Below are 20,611 nucleotides of genomic sequence, written 5' to 3'. Positions count from 1 at the left end.
GTTATAAGTAAGTAAATGGTCTCAGAACTGTGGAGATTGCCTATTTTATGTCAGGGATCCAATTTGGTTTAGAAAATAAATGAACACATTTAGAGGAAGAAGAGATGCTTCCCTTCTTCCTTTTCCTTTTAGGAATACTTGGATTAGAAAGAAATCACTGAGTGGAGGAAGGTCCTTTGGCTAGACTTGGTTCAAATGAACTGGTTGAGACTCTCACTTTAGCAGGCAACACATGGGATCCTGGGTAGAGGCAAACGTGATGGAGCTAAACAAGGAATGCTTAAGACATTCAAATCCTGGTAGCATTTGATGTGATGAGGGTGATGAGGTGTTCTGGTGCCCCCTAGGGGATGCTGATTTATCAGTTCCCTATCAGGAGACTTTAGGTCTAAGTGCTAATGACCCTCATAGACTCACAGAATACATAGTCATACAGTCTCCCCTTTAAGACTTGGAATAATGGGGGACTAACTACTTCATGTCCAGTCCATTGCACTTTGGCATGGCTTTAGATGCTTGGAAGTTTTTCCTTATATTGAACTAATCTTCGCCTCACTGCAATTTCTACTTACCCTTGAATATTCTGCCATCAGAGATTATTTAGTCCAAACCTGTCATTTTATAGATGAGGAAATCGAGGCTCAGAGAGTGGAAATGACTTGCTTTCCCTCCCAACTCATTGCTTTACCTCTTTCACCCAATTCTTTGCAGAGACATAACTATGGGCGTAGAAGACTCCATAATGTCAGACTTTTTTGATATATTAGTTTTGCTGAGTTTAATTATCTCTATTTTTATTCTGTTACAAAGAATGGCTTTCTGGGAGAGGAAGGAAGAGGAATATATTAAGAAATGTAGATATTGAAAAAAAGAGATCAATAAAAATCTATTAAAAAACCCCACAACACATTATCTCTCTAGTACTCAAGGACATGATTAGTTGGCTCTGTTGAGAAGGGATTGTGGCTTTTCAGCAGTTTGTGTGCTCTTTCTGTGGGGTCAAGGAACTCTCCCATACCTTTCCTCTTGAGATTCAGTCTCCTTTCTATAAGTGCTTTTTGGATATCTCCACTTGGTTTATCTGCTACCACAGATATTGTGTGTAGGATCATCACCTTTCCTCTTCCAAATTTGTTCTCTCTCCTTACTTTTTTGCATATCCACTCTGCAAGACTGGACCCCTTTCTCACTCCCACATACAGTCAGCCACCAAATTATATTAGTCCTTCCTTGGATTGTAATTCTAGAACCTACCTTTCCCTTTCTATCCCATAGGTTTTTAGGGCTGGAAGATATTTTTGAAATAATTTATCTCCCTCATTTTACAGTTGAGAATACTGTGATTCAGATCGATAAAGTTATTTGCTCCAGAACACACTGTGGGGAAGTAGGAGATCCTAAATTCTTGTCCAGGATGCCAAAAACTACTATTTCTTTGCACTGCATCTTGCTGTCTGTTCAACGTATGGCTCATTATCTTTCAGCCTGGGCTATTTCAAGGCTGTTGAAAGTGTCTCTTCACTTCTGATCTTTCCCCCTTCTGTTCTATATGCCACTGACAGATTATCTTCTGAAAACATTTACTTTATATTTGTTACCTTTTTTTTTTGCTAGAAAGACAAAACCTTAAGGGTTCTTTATTGCCTTCTGCAAAAAGTCCAAACTTCCCAGTCCATCTTTCAAATGCCTCTACCTTCCCACTAATTTCCTACTACTCTTTTATTTTTCACAAACATATCCTGTTCTGTCCTCTCCCCTCTTCATTCAAACTGGTGCATCCACTATTCCTTAAACAAAGTATGAATCTCTCCTTCTATGTTTGTGGAACAAATGCTCCAAGTCATTTAACCTCTCTCAGGTGCAGTTTCTTCATCTATAAAATAAGGATAATAAAAGCCCCTAACTGCCCCTCCCCCAGTTAATATTTGTCAAGCAATTTGCAGACCTTAAAATGCTATATAAATATTTATTATGATGATTTTTGTTGTTTTTACTTTTTTGGGGGAATGAACCAAGGATCTTCTTGGTATAGGGAATTTAGAGTAGTAAAAAAACCACTTTACTGATGCAAATCTGCAATTTCCCTGCAAGTTATTATCTTAGCTTTCTAGGATATACTGAGAGAGAGCCTAAGTGACAGGGTCCTACACAGTTTATAATAGAGGCAAGGCTTGTACCCTGATCTTATTGATTCTTAGGTCAGTTTTCTATCTACTGTGCCGCTATCTCTCCATAATATTTCTTTGAAAGTAATGGGATCGGTGTAGAAAGCCAACCTGATTGGGTCCTAAAACTCCCTCTTTTCACAATGCATTAAAAATAACTGGAAATACTAAATAACTCACATAATTTGCCTTAATTATCGGTTTCACTTCTGTGTGGAGAAAACCACAATATCATCCAAGTGAGTGGAGCTAGGAGGGCAGAGGAAGCAGCTACAAAGATGAGTAGATCTGAATTCGAACTTCTATGGAAAGGTCGAAGAATGCAACTTTTCCAAAGCAGATGCCCAGCTTTAGTCTCTTTAATGAGAATTTAATACTTTCCCCCCAGAAGAACACTAATCTAATTAACACAGTGTAATCTAAGAGTAAAAAATCAATTAATGATTTTTAAAAGGATAGCATTTCCTATTAATTAGTTGGACTTTCTGCTAATTAAAACTTGGCTGTGAGGATATAATCTATAGTGACTTTTTCCTAATAAAAGTTTCAGACATGTAGGAGAAAATTGAAATGGACATAAAGATTTTATAGGATTCTAAAATGAGTTATCTATGGGCATCATCATTCCAGATGATTAGACATTTTTAGCCAAATTGTAAATTTCTAGTCCAATTAAATTGTTCCTATCGATATGACTGCTGGGGTGGAGAGAATGTGCCATGACCCATAATTTATCCACTTAGAATGATCTGCCAAGGGGCTTGTGACAAGAGTATCCAAATCATTTGACTCTGACTTTCTTGACTCATTTTTCTTATTTTGGTGACTTTGAGAAGTCAAATGAAGCATTTTGGGTAGAGGCGACAGCAACAATCTGAACTCTGGGTCTAGGATTGTGCAGATTAAAAGAGATTTGAAAGTGGTTTATATTTTTAAAGCACCAACCATACAAGGAAAGTATCTGTGGGAATGGTAAAGAGCAGTAGAAAGATTATGGACTTGGTGTCAGAATACCAAAGTTCGAATACTTCCTACCCATGCCAGGAGTAAGCCTAAGCCATATGACCTTGGGACTGAATTTCTTAATCTGTAACATTTGAATAATGTGTACCTGAGAGTTGCTAAGAAGATCAAATGAGATTGTGTATAAAAAGTAATATGTAACTATTAGTGTGATGAACTATTGCTATGATTTCTTATATTTCAGTTCTGTTCCTGATTTTCTATCTTAAGTCACAATTTTCCTCTGCTTTAGATTACTTACTTGTAGATGAGAATGGGCACCAAAAATGATTTTCCATAATGCTAGAAAAAAAAAGATCAAGAGTAGCACTACATTATAGTTTAAGACAGTAGTTCTCAAAGTATGGCCTGCAGACACAAAAGTCCCTTTTTCCGAGGGTCTAAAAGGTCAAAACCATTTTAATAATAACACTAAGACATTTTAATTTCTAATGTAATAAATTTGATTGATATAATGTACATAAACAAAAACTCTTAGTACATGGGTGTGCTTAATCGTTTTTGAGAGTTTAAAGGGGACTTGAGACCAAAAAGTTTAAGAACTGCTGGTTTAGTGTCAGTGAAACTTTAATAAATCTGAATTCACAATGAGCTTGAAACCATCATGTGCATGCTGCCTTTAGGAAGAAGATAGAAAAGACAACGAAGCATACTTGTCATAAATTAATTAAATAAAAGGAATTACTGTGGAGTTTCCCTCGTTTAGTATAGATTCAGCCCAGTCCTCTACATTAATACCACAAAGACATCATTAGTCTTAGAATTGTGATATTGGAGTCAATATAGAAACCTCAGTCCCCAGTGATAGATAAAATGCTATGCACAAGTATAACCAATGAAGTAGGGAAGTAGACAAATTTTTAGAATGATTTTCTACAACAGGAGTTGAAGCAAGAAGAATTGGATGGTTAAGAAATTTCAAATAGGCAGGAAACTCTAATCTCTGGACTTTACACTTAATTTTGGCTTTAGTGCATTCATTTCTATTTATTTATTTACATGTGGATATTTGTATTTGGCTTGTCTCCTTTAAGTAAAAGTAGAGCAGAGACTGTAGCTTCTTGTTCCTTTTAAAGCTATTTATTAGTGCTTAGTTCAGAGTTGAGCATACAGTAAGTACTTAATACATGCTACAGTTAATCTTACCAGTAGAAATTAGTGGCTAAAGATAAGGTTACTTAAATGCTCTGGTTTATGGATTCCTCATTTATAAAATGAGGCACTTGGATGAGATAATGTCTAAGGACTCTTCCAGCTCTAAATATGTGAACCGGTGTGATGCTATGATGTGTGCATAGATCATCAGTGTTCTAACTAGTGTGAGGTCATCAGATCACTTCCCCAGGACAGAGAATTTATATGCTACTTAGCAGGATCTTGAGATCCACTTTCCCCAACCTGCCAATTCTTCCCTGTTCCTTATAACAGGCCAACAGCTACAACCTATTGACTCCCCTCTACTGTACTCTGTTGTACACCACCCCACCCCCAACCAAAGTAGCCTTTCATAACAGAAAACTATTAATGACCCTGTGTCCTGGGGTGCCCCCTGTCTGTTTCCCTTCCTCCTCCCACCCCCTGCTTGTCCCAGGTACAGTAATTGATAGTTACAACTCTGTAAAAAATACTTTCATATCATTAAGAATCATTATGGAGAGAGGGCTTTCAAGATTGTGCAATGACCATAGCTCAAGTGGCTTTGAATGTTATAATTTGGGGAAAAAACACCCACAGTACAATGAAATTATATTTTTATAGTGAGAAAAACTGCCAATTAAGATGTGGGACTTACTAGGCCAGGGTACTACCAATTTATTTACCCAATGGGCCCTTGAGAAGATTAGCTAAAGACCTCCATAATGAATTTCAGTGTGAGGCAGTGGATCGTGGGGAGGAGAATCATGTGTGTTTAAAAGTGAACCTAAAAAGGAAGAGGGTTTTTAGAAGCTACCTTTCTTCTTTCCTCGGCAGCTTCCAGCTTCTTCTGGATCTCCTCCAGAGACACATCCTTCTTCTTTGGAGATGCTAAAGTTCGTGGAGCTTCTGACACTGGAGATGGTGGCTTTAGGATTAGCTCAAAGGCCTGGCCAGAGGCTCGCTTGTTAATCTGCTTCACTTCCATATCTGAGAAATGAAGGGCAGAAAGTTCTGAGTATGTTCAGCAGGAAGGAGAGAATAGTTTTCGTGATTGTGATGAGAATAATGTTATAACTCACATTTATCTAGTACTTTAAAATTTATATAAAGTTTATACTTTATAAATAATCTGATCTGTTATGGGCAAATGGAGGCATTTGAATTTGAGTTGGAACAGAAGGGGCCCTGAGATTTTCTGTGCAATGCTCTAGAAATATAAATTCACACTTTTGGCATAATTAGGAATGTCTTTGATCAAGATAAATATTTATAGCTTTTGAGAAAAACAAGATTTAAGGGGGGCAAGGTGGTAGGAGGCCTACTTAGAAGAAAGCTCTGTCCTTACTTCACATTTAATTTTGTTTATTTGCCTCTGGAATGAATATGAGCCACTTCATGAAGATGAAGTAGCACAGATTTGCTCTTTGGTAATTGTCATGACTGGAGACATCTTAAGGCCACCTTTTAAGTAAAATGAATTAGGCATTCTGATATGCAGAGTCTGGGAATTACAAGCATATTTATTAGAACCAGAAAGCAAGTCACTTAACTTCCCTCGGCCTCAGATTCTTCATCTTATTTTGCTTTTTAAAATATCTTTCTCCCCACTCCATTAATTGTATTAACCTGAATTTTCATTTACTGCAGCAATTTACTATTATTCTTTAATACCTTCTCAGGTACCAATTAACTTGATCAATTAACTGGGTCCCAGTGAAAGTGGTACCATGGAGGGGATATATGCTTATTACATTTATAAAATATTGTTAATCAATTAAATCAATTTTATAATTGATATATAATATTAAACTATATATCTCTATCTGTATTTGTATATGGGGTCCAGACTTGTGATTTCATCAGTGTATAGTAGTGCCATTGAGTTAAATCTTGTTAGGCAGCCAGATGACACAGTGGTTAGAGTTGCCTATGGTTGCAGAACTAAGTGTCTGAGGCAGGACTTAAGCCAAAGTCTTTCTGATTCTAATTAGGATAAAAAATTACTTCTATCCCATCTCTAAGAGATGATAAATTCAGTTTCTGATCAAATACTGACAGGAACAGGGAGCTCACTCCGTTATAGGGCAATTCATTACTTTTAAAAAAGTTATATTTCATATTAATTCCAGATAAACCATACTGCCCCTCTTATTTATGTATTGTATAAAATGTGTGATTACATTTGGATGGATTATATAGCTTGTGTTACATTGGAATTTGGGATGGGACCTGTGATTTCACTGGCATATTTATGCCAAATATGGTTCCTTGAAACTTCCATTTGGTATTAGTTCTGCTTTCTGGGGCAAGACAGACTATCTGCTACCTTTTCCACATGATAATCCCTCAAATATTTGAATACAGCTATTATGTCTATTCTAATAGCATTCCTCACATGAAATGGTTTCCATTCCCTCATGATTGCCCTCTTCTAGACACTTCCTGGTTCATCAGAGTCTGCACTTAACAGATAATGACCAGAACTATACCTTACACTCAGTAAGGATAGATTACAGAACCATTACTGCCTTTCATGTAGGTGCTATAAATCTATCAATGTTTCCTGGACTAAATCTTAACCCCTTTATCACACAGTTTTATATATATATATATGCCTTTTTCACATGACATGGTATGAAATTGTCTAATTTTAAATTTATGCAAATAAACTTATAAAAATATAAAACTTTACATTTTTTCCTGTTATATTTCACAGGGTTGATTTTAATGCATCATTCTCACCTATGTAAATGTGGAATTTTCTCTAAATTATTTGTATCTGTGACTACATAGGTCTGACTTTATTGAAATAGCCTATTATGATTCATCCTAAACTCTTTATTAGCTGACATTCTAGTAATTGGTCATTAACACGTTGACAGAACAATGAGCTCCTATGTTCATAGTGACAGCTAGGAGATATTGTGTGATGTTTTATGACACATGTCTTCTGGATTTTCCATGACAAATTATATTAAATGGTTTTATTAGACTTTTAGTGTTGAGTGGATTTGATTACATCCTAATTCTTTGAAAATTGGAAATCCACATATAATAACTTTCTGTTAATAGATCAGTCAACAAGAATTTAAGTAGCTACTATGTACCAGGCATTTTACAAATAGTATTTCATTTCATTTGATCCTCACAACAACCTTGTGAGGTAGGTACTATTATCATTTCCCTTTTACAGTTGAGGAAACTGAGGCAGATAGAGGTTAAGTAACTTTCCAGGGGTTGCACAACTGGTAAGTATCTGAAGTCAAATTTGAACTCAGATCTTCCTGACTCCAGGCCCAGTACATTATCCATTGTGCCACCTGGCTATCTACCTTGCCTTGCATGCAGATGCTCTGGGGATACAAATAAAAATAATAAAATAATATCTATTCTATAGGAGTGAGATAAGTATAAATAATATATATGTAGCATAAATAAAAATTGAATAAGAATAGCCATATATAAGGGAGCTACATACATAGTAGTTTGGGATAGAGGGCACTAGTATTGTGTGTGTGTGGGGGGGTTGTGGGGGTTATCAGGAAAAGTTTCATGCAGAAGATGATGCTTTAACTCTGTCTTGAAGGAAGAGAAAGACTCTGAGGTAGAGGTAAGGAGAAAGTGCATTTCAGGCTTGTGAGATTAACTGTTAATCAGTACAGTCTCTTATGATGCTAATAACTTGAAAGTTAATACATAAAGGGTGTCCCCAAACTCTCAGTGCAATTTAAAGTTTAAGCTTAGTTTAAAGTTTCAAGCTTAAAACTGCACTAGGATTTTTGGGACACCACATGTGGATGTGGATATATGTGTGTGTGTGTATACTATTTATATGTAAGTTTATAAACATTATTTTATCAGGTTATATGTACATGTTATTATATGTATCTTGGTTAACATACCTAAAATAAGAAAAAACAGTAAAAAAATCCATGTATTAGGGGAATTATCTCAATCATGAAGTATTAACACTTGTTAACCCTTCACAATAATAGAAAATACCTTATTGAAAATGAAGTTCCTTTCCTATGCATCATATCAATTTACATATTGCTATCAATTGTATCTATCATTTTAGACCCCTGATATTTTTCCTCCTTGTTATTGTACTCATTTTCTATCCTTACTCCATACTTACAATGTACAATGCCTGCTGATATTCTTATTATTTGTTTCTCAACTATCTAAGAGAGGTTTCCATGAGAGGCTAGTAAGTATTCCTATTTAAGGGATGAATACATCCTCTTTAAGCAGTCCCATTGAAAGGATTTCCTCTATAAGGAGTCACAACACCTTTAGAAATAAGGACTGTGTGCTAACATCCAACAAAGATCAAACTCTGGAATAATGTTTATAGAGGGTAGGTCAAAAGTCCCAATGTTTTAATATCTTTTTGAAAATTATTTTTTCTTGATTTTTGCCATTTATGAGCTTTGATTTTTCACACATAATATAAATTCATTTCTGATACATAATGTATATGATGCTATGGTACTGTAAATTAAAAACAAAAAAATAAAGGAGTTATTAAATATGGGACCCCCTTCGTGACTTTTGGCCCTACCCTATAGTAAGGGTCAGTTCTTAGATTCCTAGCCTCCTATTCCAACAGTTGTTACTGAATTAAAGCATCTGCTAATGGGCCTATGAATGACCCCAATTCTAATGACCTTGTGCTGGTTGGGTGGTAGATATAGAATTAACTTTTAATTCTGGGGGGACTTTTTAAAAACTGTAAACTTAATGTGCCAAAATAGATCATGCTCCATGCATAAAGTTCTTGACATCAAATATTAAGAGGCAACATGTTCAAATACAGTAAGAAGTATGACTTTTGTTAATAATATTTAAGTATTCCCCCCTAAAATTAAGAGCATAGTCTCCTATTTATTATCTTAGTAATGTTGACTGCGAAGAACAGCGGGTTCAAGATCCTTTAGAAAATAAGTTTTCACTGAAAAATTTATCTATGCATATGTTTACAGATATTTTAGGAAGGAGGGAATAAACTTACACGCACATACATGAGAATCAAATTCTTCTTGATAGAATAATTGATGAAAGTAGAAGGTTTGGTGTGGAGGTGGAATGGGGAAAGTATTGTGGGGTAATGGGAAAGCTTATGACTTGGATTCAGGAGGCTTTTCCCCCAGCATCTAGTATTGTGCCTTACACATAGTAGGTGCTTACTAAATGTTTGTTGAATGAATAAATGAAACACAAATCCTTGTCCCAGCTCTGTAACTACCTTGAATTCAGGGCATCAGACAAGTTATGTCTGGTCTCTGGGCTTCAGTTTCCTCATTTGTAAAATGAGGGGGGGGGGGAACGAGTAAAATGATTTCTCAGGTCCCTTCTAGCTTTAAATTTCAGAATACTGATTTGAAACAGATGTGTGCTCTTGATATCGCTGTTATTTCCAGACGAAACCATTAGTTAGCATTTATCACGAATGTCCTGCCACTCACAGATCTCTCAACAGGATGACAAATGGAGTGACAGATGAAGAAAAAAGTCCTTGACTCCAATACCCAGCTTTAAAAACAAAGGAAAGTGGTAATATGGGATATGAGCCTCTTTACCTTCCCTTAAGACCTCTATGTTTGGGACTAGTTCAAGTAGTCTGGCTGAATGGATTGATTATTTTGGTTCTCATGATTGAATTGGGGTGAATCACTACATTAATAATTAATGAATTAAAGTCCACTGGGGAATTGGGGTGATTAGGCTTCCCTCAACTCTCTTTATCTGGGTAACCCTCTGTATCAACAACCCCTTTAGCAGTCTGCTGAAGCTCTTCTCCAACAGCTTCTGGGAACAATGATTTTATATACAAAAAATAAAATATGCAGAATTGTAATGGAAGCAATTTTATTCATGTCCCCTCCCCCAAATATCTAAGCTGCTTGGCAATTCACGGACCTCAGATAAGAACCCCTATTCTAAATGAAACTAATTTTCTTATAGGCCCTTGCCAGCTTTGACAATAATAAATAAAATATACTGAAGTGCATTTCTCAAAGCCTAAATAGTTTTTCTCTCCTTGCATTTGCAGTGAAAAGCTTATTCTTGAAAACAAGGAGCCACTCCAATTGTGGATTAACATACTATTTAGAATAAATAAATAGTAAGTGAATGAATGGTTAGATAGGGAGGCAGATATAGATATAGACAGGGACAGATACATGATAGAAACAGATAGATATAGACAAATAGAGACATATACATATATATACACATATGGATAGATAGATGATAGATATATGGATAGACAGATGATAGATAGATAGATAGATAGATAGATAGATAGATAGATAGATAGATAGATAGATAGATAGATAAACAGTGGCAGCATTTGTGATACCATTCTGGAAGGATTATTGTGGTTAATCTAGCTGGAGCAGGTGCTAGTAACAATGCAGCACTGCTTCTGATGAAGCTTTAATGTGTTATTATTAGGGCCAAACACAAAATGTGACAAGCAATAGGCAATCAATAAGTGCTAATAGCCAGAAACAGCAAGTCAATTGTAAGATCTATAGAGTATTGATTTAATTATGGTTGGAACTGGGACAGAGAAATGAATGATTTCCCAGCCTTCCCAATGATCTCAGATGCTAAGTGACTTTCATCATAGGTTACTCACCATCATATGTATAGATGTTAATGTTGCGAGGTTCGGGATAAAAACAAGAGCAGATCAGTGACAGCATGGACAGCTCCTTCATTTTTTCCTTGTAGGCTGAAATAAAAACAAAAACAAAAGATTATGTGAGTGAATTTTCATGGTCAAATTCCCATCTGTCTTTAAGTCTACATGTTAATTAGAGTACTTTGTAGCATGATTCCTGACACACCAAACTGCCTGATCTTTCAGGTATTCAGTCAATCATTAAACAAAGAATTTTTAAGTGTCTTCTATTCCCAGAAGTTGTGCTAAGTACTGGGCAGGCAAAGAAAAGAAAAAACCCCAGTCCTTACTCTCAAGGAGTTTATTGTCTGATTGGGAAGAAACAAGTAAACAACTATGTATAAACAAGATATCTAAAGGATAAATTGAGGGTAGTCTCAGAGGCTCAGAAGGAAGGCACTGGCATTAAGGGGGACTAGGGAAGGCTTCTTACAGAAGATAATATTGTGGCTGAGACTTGAAGAAATCCAGAAGGCAGAGATGAGGAGGGATGGACATGGGGGATGACCAAAGAAAATGCCCAGATTAGGGAGATGGAGTGTTGTTCCAGGAACAATAAGGAGGCTAGTGTCTCTGGATTGCAGAGTATGTGCTGGGGGGATGGGGAGGGAGTGAGAAGTCTGGAAATAAGAGAATATACTGAGGCTAAGTCTCTCTTCCAATACATTTTGTAGTTGTCTAACTACAGTAAACTGCTCTACCTAAGCCCCCATAAAGCAGAATGCTATACATACATTCCTTTTTATTAACTTATTCAACTGAAAAAATGGTTCCAATTTTATCAGTAGATTGTAGGTTTCTAGAGGACATGGACTATTTTTGATTTTGTATTACCAGTGCCTAGCATACTGTAGGCATGTAATAAATACTTCTACTATAGAGCTGATTAAAATACAGTTTTAAGCAGCAGCTATTTGCCCATTTATCCAGACTGGGTAACAATTTGTATCAGTAGGATAAATTAAGCATTGATGAATGAAAGAGGCATTATAGAGAGTAATGTGGGTGAGCTACATAGGTTAGATTGACAACAGGAGAGGCTTGATATATAGACCAGGGGCAATAGTTCAGGCATAAGGTGATCAGACCTAGATTGAGGGAATGAGAGTAGCAGCAAGGAGAAAGGAAAGGAAGGGATGAGTGCCATATACATCAAGGAAGAAGAACTTTTTGACTCTAACTGAATGTGGGGGCCAAGAAAGAGGGAAAATGAAAGATTGCTTTAAGATTTCACACTTATACATTGAGCTACCACACTCCTTAGAAAATGGAGAAATCACTCTGGGCTGGTGTAGTTATGGAAGGCATCCCTGGAGAAATGGGACATGAGATGGGCCTTGTATAGGATTCAGATAATCAGGCTTGGGGGTGGGAGGGTAGGCATAAACAATCAAACCTAAAAAGCATTTCTAAGAAAAATGCAAAACCCAAGGAGACAAAACAAATATGTCGTGTAGTAAGAAATGATGGTGTTAATAAAGCTTAACCATCTTAACCATCAATAATGCAATTGCAAGTGTTGAGTGAATGGTAATTCTCCTTATGAGCTTACATTAATAGAATATCCATAGTCCTTTCAATGTATCCCAGCATAAAGTGGAGCTGTGAGCTTTTTTTTTTTTTTTTTGCAACTTCTGGGAGGTGATAAGTAATTCATATAATCTTTTCCACAGTTGGTTGCACTTGATATTAGCTATTAATGTTTGAGAATAAATTTCTTACCCCAGTGAATTAATTTCAAATTCAGCCCACATGAAGAATATTGATACTAGAGCAGCATCTACTTAGCCAAATGACACAGGAATGCTAATTGTTTTCCTTCATTCTTCTAAATGCTTATCATTAACCATGCCCTTTTTACCCTGGCTTTCAAACAGATCTTCATTGTTTAACCATTGTGTTTGAACAAGAAAGTAATGTATTATTGATTTTAATAATAAAGAGACAGAATCTTATATGTTCTAGCTTTAAAGCCTCTTCCCGCCCTGTATTGCTTTTGCAACTTATATTTTATATAAATACCATAAGGAGACTGTTGTCCTGTCCATTGGCCCAGACCCAGAGATAGAAGGAAGGGATACCGTGACAAAGAGCTGCAGACTGGAGGTGGGAAGAAAACATTACTGGTAGGAAGTGGGATGGGGGGAAGCTTTGGTGAGTTTTTAGTTCGGTTCTCTTTCCCATTTGCTAATGGAATTTCCATTATCTTTATTGATGTGACTAGAAAAGCCTCAGATCATAACTACTTATGCTAAGGCAATCATCTGGGGAATTTAGGACAAGAAAACTCTTTTGCCTAAATTATTTGGGCATCTTAAGAATAAGCATTTTTTGGTCTGAGTGATACCCTATAATTCTATCTCATCATTTCTGTCTCTCTCTCTCTCTATTTATCTATCTATGTGTCTGAATGGTTCATAGATTTTATTCTTTTTTTTTTTTTGCAGGGCAATGGGGGTTAAGTGACTTGCCCAGGGTCACACAGCTAGTGAGTGTCAAGTGTCTGAGGCTGGATTTGAACTCAGGTACTCCTGAATCCAGGGCCGGCGCTTTATCCACTGTGCCACCTAGCCGCCCCCCATATATTTTATTCTAAAAGCTTTAACTTAGTTTTTTGAAATGAAAGCTTAAAACAAGTATATAAAACAATGACTAATTTGTATTGAAGGAAGTAATTTTCTATAACACTAATCAGATTAATCTTCTCTCTCTTTTTTCATCTCCTCTCCTTGTATTCTCTTTATTTCTATCTCTTAAAGGAGAAAGTATTGGTGGGGGGGTGTAATCATATTTTGCATATGATATATATGTATGTATATGAAATATTAAAATTACAATGAACTATAATTAATTGAGTTATGGAGATAGATTAAAAAGTCCAGAAAATTATAACGATAACAATTTAATATTGTTACATATTAATATAAGTGGGGCAGCTAGGTGGCGCAGTTGATAGATCAGTGGGTCTGGAGTCAGGAAGATCTGAGTTCAAATTTGACCTCAGACACTTACTAGCTGTGTGACCCTGGGCAAGTCACTTAAGCCTGTTTGCCTCAGTTTCCTCATCTGTAAAATGAGTTAGAGAAGGAAATGGTAAACCACTCTAGTATCTTTGCCAAGAAAATCCCAAAATGAGATCACAAAGAGTTGGACACAACTGAAATGATTGAACTAAGAAAAATTAATATAAGTAATAATAGCTAGCATTTGTATAGCACTTTAAAGTTTGCAAAGTGCTTTATAAATATTGTCACATTTGATTCTCACAATAATTCTGGCATATAGGTGCTATTATCATCCCCATTTTATAGATGAGGTAACTGAGGCAGATAGGTTAAATGATTCACCCAGGGTTACACAGCTGGTAAGTATTTGAGCCTGGACTTAAACTCAGGTAGAACTGCATTTATACACCAAAGTGGATCATTGAGAATTGGAGCTATTAACCACTAATTCAGAGTAAATCCTCATCATAAAAAACCCCCCAAACCTGATACAGATAATGGAAATTAATTTTTTTTTTTTGGTGAGTCAATGGGGGTTAAGTGACTTGCCCAGGGTCACACAGCTAGTAAGTGTCAAGTGTCTGAGGCTGGATTTGAACTCAGAGACTCCTGAATCCAGGACTGGTGCTTTATCCACTGTGCCACCTAGCTGCCCCCGAAATTAAATATTTTTAATGGAACTATTTCAATCATTTCTTCAATTATCCATTTCATTTGATTTGTGTAAACATAATCATAGATATGGGCTTTTATTCTTACTATCCAGTAATCTCTATAGTTCTAGATTCCCAGGTTTTATTTTACCCTGGGTTACCCAAGATCACCCAGCAAGAAAACTGTGATGTTGACACTTTGACCTACTTTTTCTAACTCCAGTGTTCTTTTTACTACTCAAATGTAGCATGAGTGGGTAGTGTGGCTCAGTGGAGAGAGCATTGGCCTTGCAAACTCAGATTCTGCCTCAGACACTTACTAGCTGTGTCACCCTGGGTAAGTCACTTAATCTCCTCCTACCTCAGTTTCTTCATCTGTACTTATTATACATGGTTGTGATAGCAAAAAAAAAAAAAATGAGATAAAAATATGTAAAAGCACTTGGTAAACCTTAAAATGCCGTACGAGATGCCCCCCCCCCCGCCCCGATTTAGTGCAGTTAATATGCTTAAACGACATTAAGCCCTTTGGAATACTCTGTATAAATGTCAGCTATTATTATTATTATTATGATGATGTAGCTTTTTAGTTGCATATTCATTGGATTATGGAAATATCAATTTCCTGTGTAGAAGATGTTACTTCTTTTATGGTTGTCTGGTTATTTTGAGTGTAATACATGGCAACTGATATCACCTTTGTTTACTAATATGTGAAAAGTCAGGGAGAAATATTCTTGAAAATTCCATATTTCAGAATCTACAGTGGGATACCATTCATAGTAGGATGAAAGGGAAGTACCACGATTTAGTCAAAAGGAGACAAATTAAAGTGGATTCTGGAATGGAAGTGCTGAGACCTGAGTCTGACACCCAGTTCTAACATTCACTAGCTGTGGAAACCCTGGGCAATTAATTTCATCTTTCTCAGGCACCTCATTTTAAAACTGGAATTAAGTATAGTCATAATACCTCCCTTACAGGGTTGTTGCCCTGTTAATCTGAAAGCACTATGTAAATTGGAGCTCTCCTTCTATCTCAGATAGCTTGGCTAATAAACTGATTGAAATGACTGATGGTATATTCCCTTAAGTTTCTGCCACAGATCCTGAAAAGAGCCCAGAATGTCAGGTAGCTGCCAGTGTACAAATTGAAATCTGTGTGTTCCCCTCCTCTCTTTCCTTTTATTTTACCTGCGGCCCTTTTAGTAATGAGTTTCCTTGATAAGTTCTAGTTATTGAACTGGAATCCAATTTTGCTTGTTTTCTTTGGAAAGACCTCTGGGGATAAACTCACTATGTAAAGATATAAGATTAGACAAAAGGGACAATGCAAGGCACAATGGGCTTGCTTTACTTTGGTGTACAGTAACTCTATTTACATTGGCCTCTGAAGAGATTTCATTGACAAAAGCACTTCTGTTGAGCTCTGGAGGTAAACGTTTGTTTATACTGATTTAGACTGTAGGGCCTATTCTCTTACAAAAGAAATTTTGTCCCAGACAGTTATTTCTAGAGACAGAGCATTTTAGCAATTGCATCAGACTCCAGGATACTACTGGTATATCAGGCAACTCTGCTAAGTATTGTCACAGAAATCCTAAGGTGTATACAAACATATACAATCAAATATCAATCATGAGATATACATATTAATAGTTGAGATATGTATACAGAGACATGCACATAAAGGTACCTATACATGCATGCATGTATGTATCCATCTGTCTCAGCCATAATTTCCCATGATTCTCACCTTCCTCTCTACCTCCCTACTATCTTTTTTGTAATCTTCAGATTTGTTTTTGATAATAATTTTAACCTGATTTCATCTATAGGTAGGCTAATATTGTGGGGTGAGGGTGATCAAGAGAAAGAAAAGCTGTGTTCCATTTTCACCTTAGGCCTGAGACCTAATGTAATAACAATAACAATAATAAATAAGGAATAAACTAGCATTTGTATAATGCTCAGAGGCTTGCAAATAGCTTTTACATATGTGCTTTCTTTTTTTTTTTTTAATTTTTTTTTTAAGTGAGGCAATTGGGGTTGAGTGACTTGCCCAGGGTCACACAGCTAGTTAAGTGTTAAGTGTCTGAGGCCAGATTTGAACTCAGGTACTCCTGATTCCAGGGCCGGTGCTCTATCCACTGCGCCACCTAGCTGCCCCTTATATGTGCTTTCTTTTGATCCTCACAGCTATAGGAGGCAACTGCTATCTTCATTCCTACTTTCCAGATGAGAAAACAGGTAGAGAGAGGTTAAATAACTAGAGGGAATATTGCTGGTGAGTGTCTGAGGTAGGATTTAAACTCAAGTCCTCCTGATCCCAGGTCTAGTATTCTACTTACCAGGCCACATAACCATCTCTACAACAGATTATTGGGCTGAGCCAGTTAGGAGGTTCATGGGCTGGAGTCAGGAAAATTTTGTTTCAAATTTGGCTTCAGACACTAGCTTTATGCCTCTGGTCAAGTCATTTAACCTCTTTCTGCCTCAGTTTCCTCATCTATACAATGAAAATAATAATATCAGTCACCTTACAGAGTTGTGAGTCTCAAAGAAATAACATTTGAACAGTGATGATTTTACTCCTCTCTCCAAGGTTAATGCTTGCATTTCCCTGCAAACAGAGCATGCTTCGACAAGCTACAAGTCACTGCAATTTCCTTCTTAAAAGCCTGAACAGAGTAGGCCCTAGTAATTTTAAATAAAAACCATTTCCATCCCACTATGGATTCTAATTTGAGATTGTCTGATTTTTTGGGAGGTTGAACAGAGACCGATTTTGATATAAGGAACTCGTTATTTAAGTAAAAAACAATCTACTTTTTAATGAAGTATTTGGACATTATTGATAGCCATTGTTATAGCTGGCCTTGCTCCAGTTGTTTCTGGTCTGTATGATGTAATGGTACATTGTTGGGTTTGAAAATGTATCCATTTTATGTTGTCCCCCCCCCTCCACTAAGAATTATGTCTCCCAAAGTACAATTTTCAAGGCCATTTATGAAGGATTAATATTTAAGTAATGTAAGCATTGTACCTTTCATGTGGGGACAGATAACAAATCAAAGAAAAGGACATTTTAAAAGGTCAAAGTGGAGAAACCCCATCCCTGGTTTTACGGAAACATATGTGGCACTAAAATTCTCATTCTCATTCTTGGCACAGAAAATGTGACAAGAAAAATAAATTGGGTGACATGAATCAGTCTTTGTGATCAAAATCATAATGAGAATCGTAAATTGCACCAACCAGGGACCTGAATGCTGCCTTGATCCCCATTTAAAGTTCCTATTCATTTTAATCAATGTCCCACTCTATGATGTGGAATGCTAGCTATTTTTTCCTGATAAAGGAAAATTGGCCGTCTTTGGGGAGGCCCTGCTAGACTATTGTTTATAGAAATAATAGAAACATAGTCTGTTTACAGTCAATGTTTTCTCACTCAGCCCAATTCTCCTGGGATCTCAGGGAATGCTTCTTTTTGTCTTGTTCTGTCATTCAAGGGTGGTCAGATGGCTACCAGACAGCAAACGACTTGTGTATGGCTAGGTTGCCTTGCCCTGTAGACTATTCATAAATATGTTCAGACAGGTATGAGGAAATGATTGGTCCCCAAACCTCAGTAGTTCTCTAGTCAGTGTGGTTGCATTCACTCTGCAAGGACAGCGTAGTGTGAGTGGAACAAGTGTTAGAGTTTTCAGACAAAGCAGTTTGAGGTTCTGTTTGCTATGTGATACTTACTACCCATATAACCTTGGGTAGAGGCAGCTTGATGGTGTAGTGGATAGAGTGCTATGTTTGGGGTCAAGAAGACCTGAATTTGGGGCAGCTAGGTGGCTCAGTGGATAGAGCACTGGCCCTGGAGTCAGGAGGACCTGAGTTCAAATTCGGCCTCAGACACGTAACACTTACTGGCTGTGTGAACTTGGGCAAGTCACTTAACCCCAATTGCCTCACCAAAAAAAAAAAAAGAAGACCTGAATTTAAATCCAGCCTTGGGCACTTACTAGCTGTGTGACCTTGAGCAAATCATTTTACTTCTGTTCATTTTCCTCAACTGAAAATGGGGATAATAATAATATCCACCTCATAAGGTTGTTGTGAGGATCAAATGAGACAAGATTTATAACATACTCAGCACAGTGCTTGGCATATAGTAGATGCTACAAATGTTAATTTCCTTCTTTCTTGTTTTGGGCAAGACACTTAACCTTGATGGATCTCAGGTTTTTCATTTACAAAATGAGGTCATTAGACTGGATGACCTCTATGGCCTCTTCCAACTCTAACTCCATAATACTTGTTATAGGAGAAGAGACTAGTCTTAGAGTCAGAAAACGTGGGTTCAAATGGTGGCTCTTTCCATTGTCCTGTTGGACAATGGTTGAGTCTCATTAGCTCTCTAAGCTCTAGTTTCCTCATTTGTAAAATGGAAATGATTGTATTGACACTACCTACCTCACATTGTTATGGGGAAATATTCTGTAAATCTTACAGTGCTGTATAAATGGAAGCTACTATGGAGGCCAAGGTGTCATTCTCTACTGTCATTTTACAAAGTGCTTGATGTATCCTTTCATTCCTAAGAGCTTTAATTTTAGGTTGACTACAGAAGTCCACATAAAGGACATTCCTAATTTTGGCCACACTGGCCTAATTCCTCCATCTCAGATGTATTAAAACCGTACTATGTTTAAACACTGAGCAGATCCTGCAGTTATCTCTTCATTTGTCCTTGTTATTAATATCATTTTGCATTAAGTGATTTAATCAGTTTCTAGAATCAGAAATTTTTTGGTTACTAGTGACAAGGAAAAGAAACTATTTAGATGCCTTGTTGCCACCCTAGTGTTGAGATGTTTCTAAGGGTTCTTCAGAATACAAAACAAAATTAAGAAGCCCTCCATTACTATTGCCCGTTGATTAGACATTTAAATTTGGCTATGGTCCAGGTTTCTGTATGGGGGGGAGGGTACTTAAGTACAAAGATGAAATACCAGTTATACCATGGAATATATGCTCAGTGGCAGCAAAATTTTCAAAAATAGAAGCTGTAAAAATAGGATTCATTGCAAGGGCTGTTGAGAATATGAAGTTAAAACCAGTTTTATTGAAGAGGATTCAGTCACCAAGTCACTGACATTATCTGACTACTGTCAATGAGCTGCCAAGAGAAACTACACTCTTTCATTCCCTTTTTTTTTTTTGCAGGGCATTGAGGGTTAAGTGACTTGCCCAGGGTCTCACAGCTAGTAAGTGTCAAGTGTCTGAGGAGGCCAGATTTGAACTCAGGTCCTCCTAAATACAAGGCCAGTGCTTTATCCCCTGCACCACCTAGCTGCCCCTCTTCCCTTTTTTTTTTTTAGTGAGGCAATTGGGGTTAAGTGACTTGCCCAGGGTCACACAGCTAGTAAGTATCAAGTGTCTGAGGCCGGATTTGAACTCAGGTACTCCTGACTCCAGGGCCAGTGCTCTATCCACTGTGCCACCTAGCTGCCCCCCCCTTCCATTCTTAATAAAGGTTCTTTGTGACCAGTCATTTCATTTTTTTTCCTTTATATCCCCAGGACCTCTCATGGCACTTGGCACAAAGCAACTGTTTGATAAACTCTCATTGATTGATTGATGTGGATCATAATGATGCCAGGCATGTAGTCAACTGCTGGGCCCATAATGGAAATTTTCCCAATTTAGTTGGCTCTCACAGATCTTGAGTTCTAATGGAATATTCTTTGAGAATCCAGGGTTAATCCTTTCTATACCACAATACATGCATGATGGCATAGAAGTTTATGATTACTCTAGTGATAAAGCAGCTATTTTTTTATCTCCTTTCATTCCCAATGACCACCATCATCTACATTTCCAAATAGTATTTATCAAGATTTCTCTGAAGAGAGGGGTTTTCAGAGCAATATATAATTTTTTT

General features: G+C 36.9%; 1 protein-coding gene across 1 annotated transcript in view; it reads right to left on the bottom strand.

Moving 5' to 3' along the window:
* STMN2 (stathmin 2) overlaps nucleotides 1–20,611 on the bottom strand; it is a 64,508-nt gene that overhangs the window by 24,765 nt on the left and 19,132 nt on the right. Inside the window, exons 2-3 of the mRNA XM_043976243.1 lie at nucleotides 10,972–11,067; nucleotides 5,140–5,312 (exon numbers count right to left, since the gene is read on the bottom strand). Coding sequence (XP_043832178.1) covers nucleotides 5,140–5,312; nucleotides 10,972–11,067 — 269 coding nt within the window. The remainder of the gene's footprint in view (nucleotides 1–5,139; nucleotides 5,313–10,971; nucleotides 11,068–20,611) is intronic.

The sequence above is a fragment of the Dromiciops gliroides genome, chromosome 1 (assembly GCF_019393635.1).
Source record: "Dromiciops gliroides isolate mDroGli1 chromosome 1, mDroGli1.pri, whole genome shotgun sequence".
Lineage (NCBI taxonomy): Eukaryota > Metazoa > Chordata > Mammalia > Microbiotheria > Microbiotheriidae > Dromiciops > Dromiciops gliroides.
This window is presented reverse-complemented; position numbering and strand designations above follow the sequence as displayed.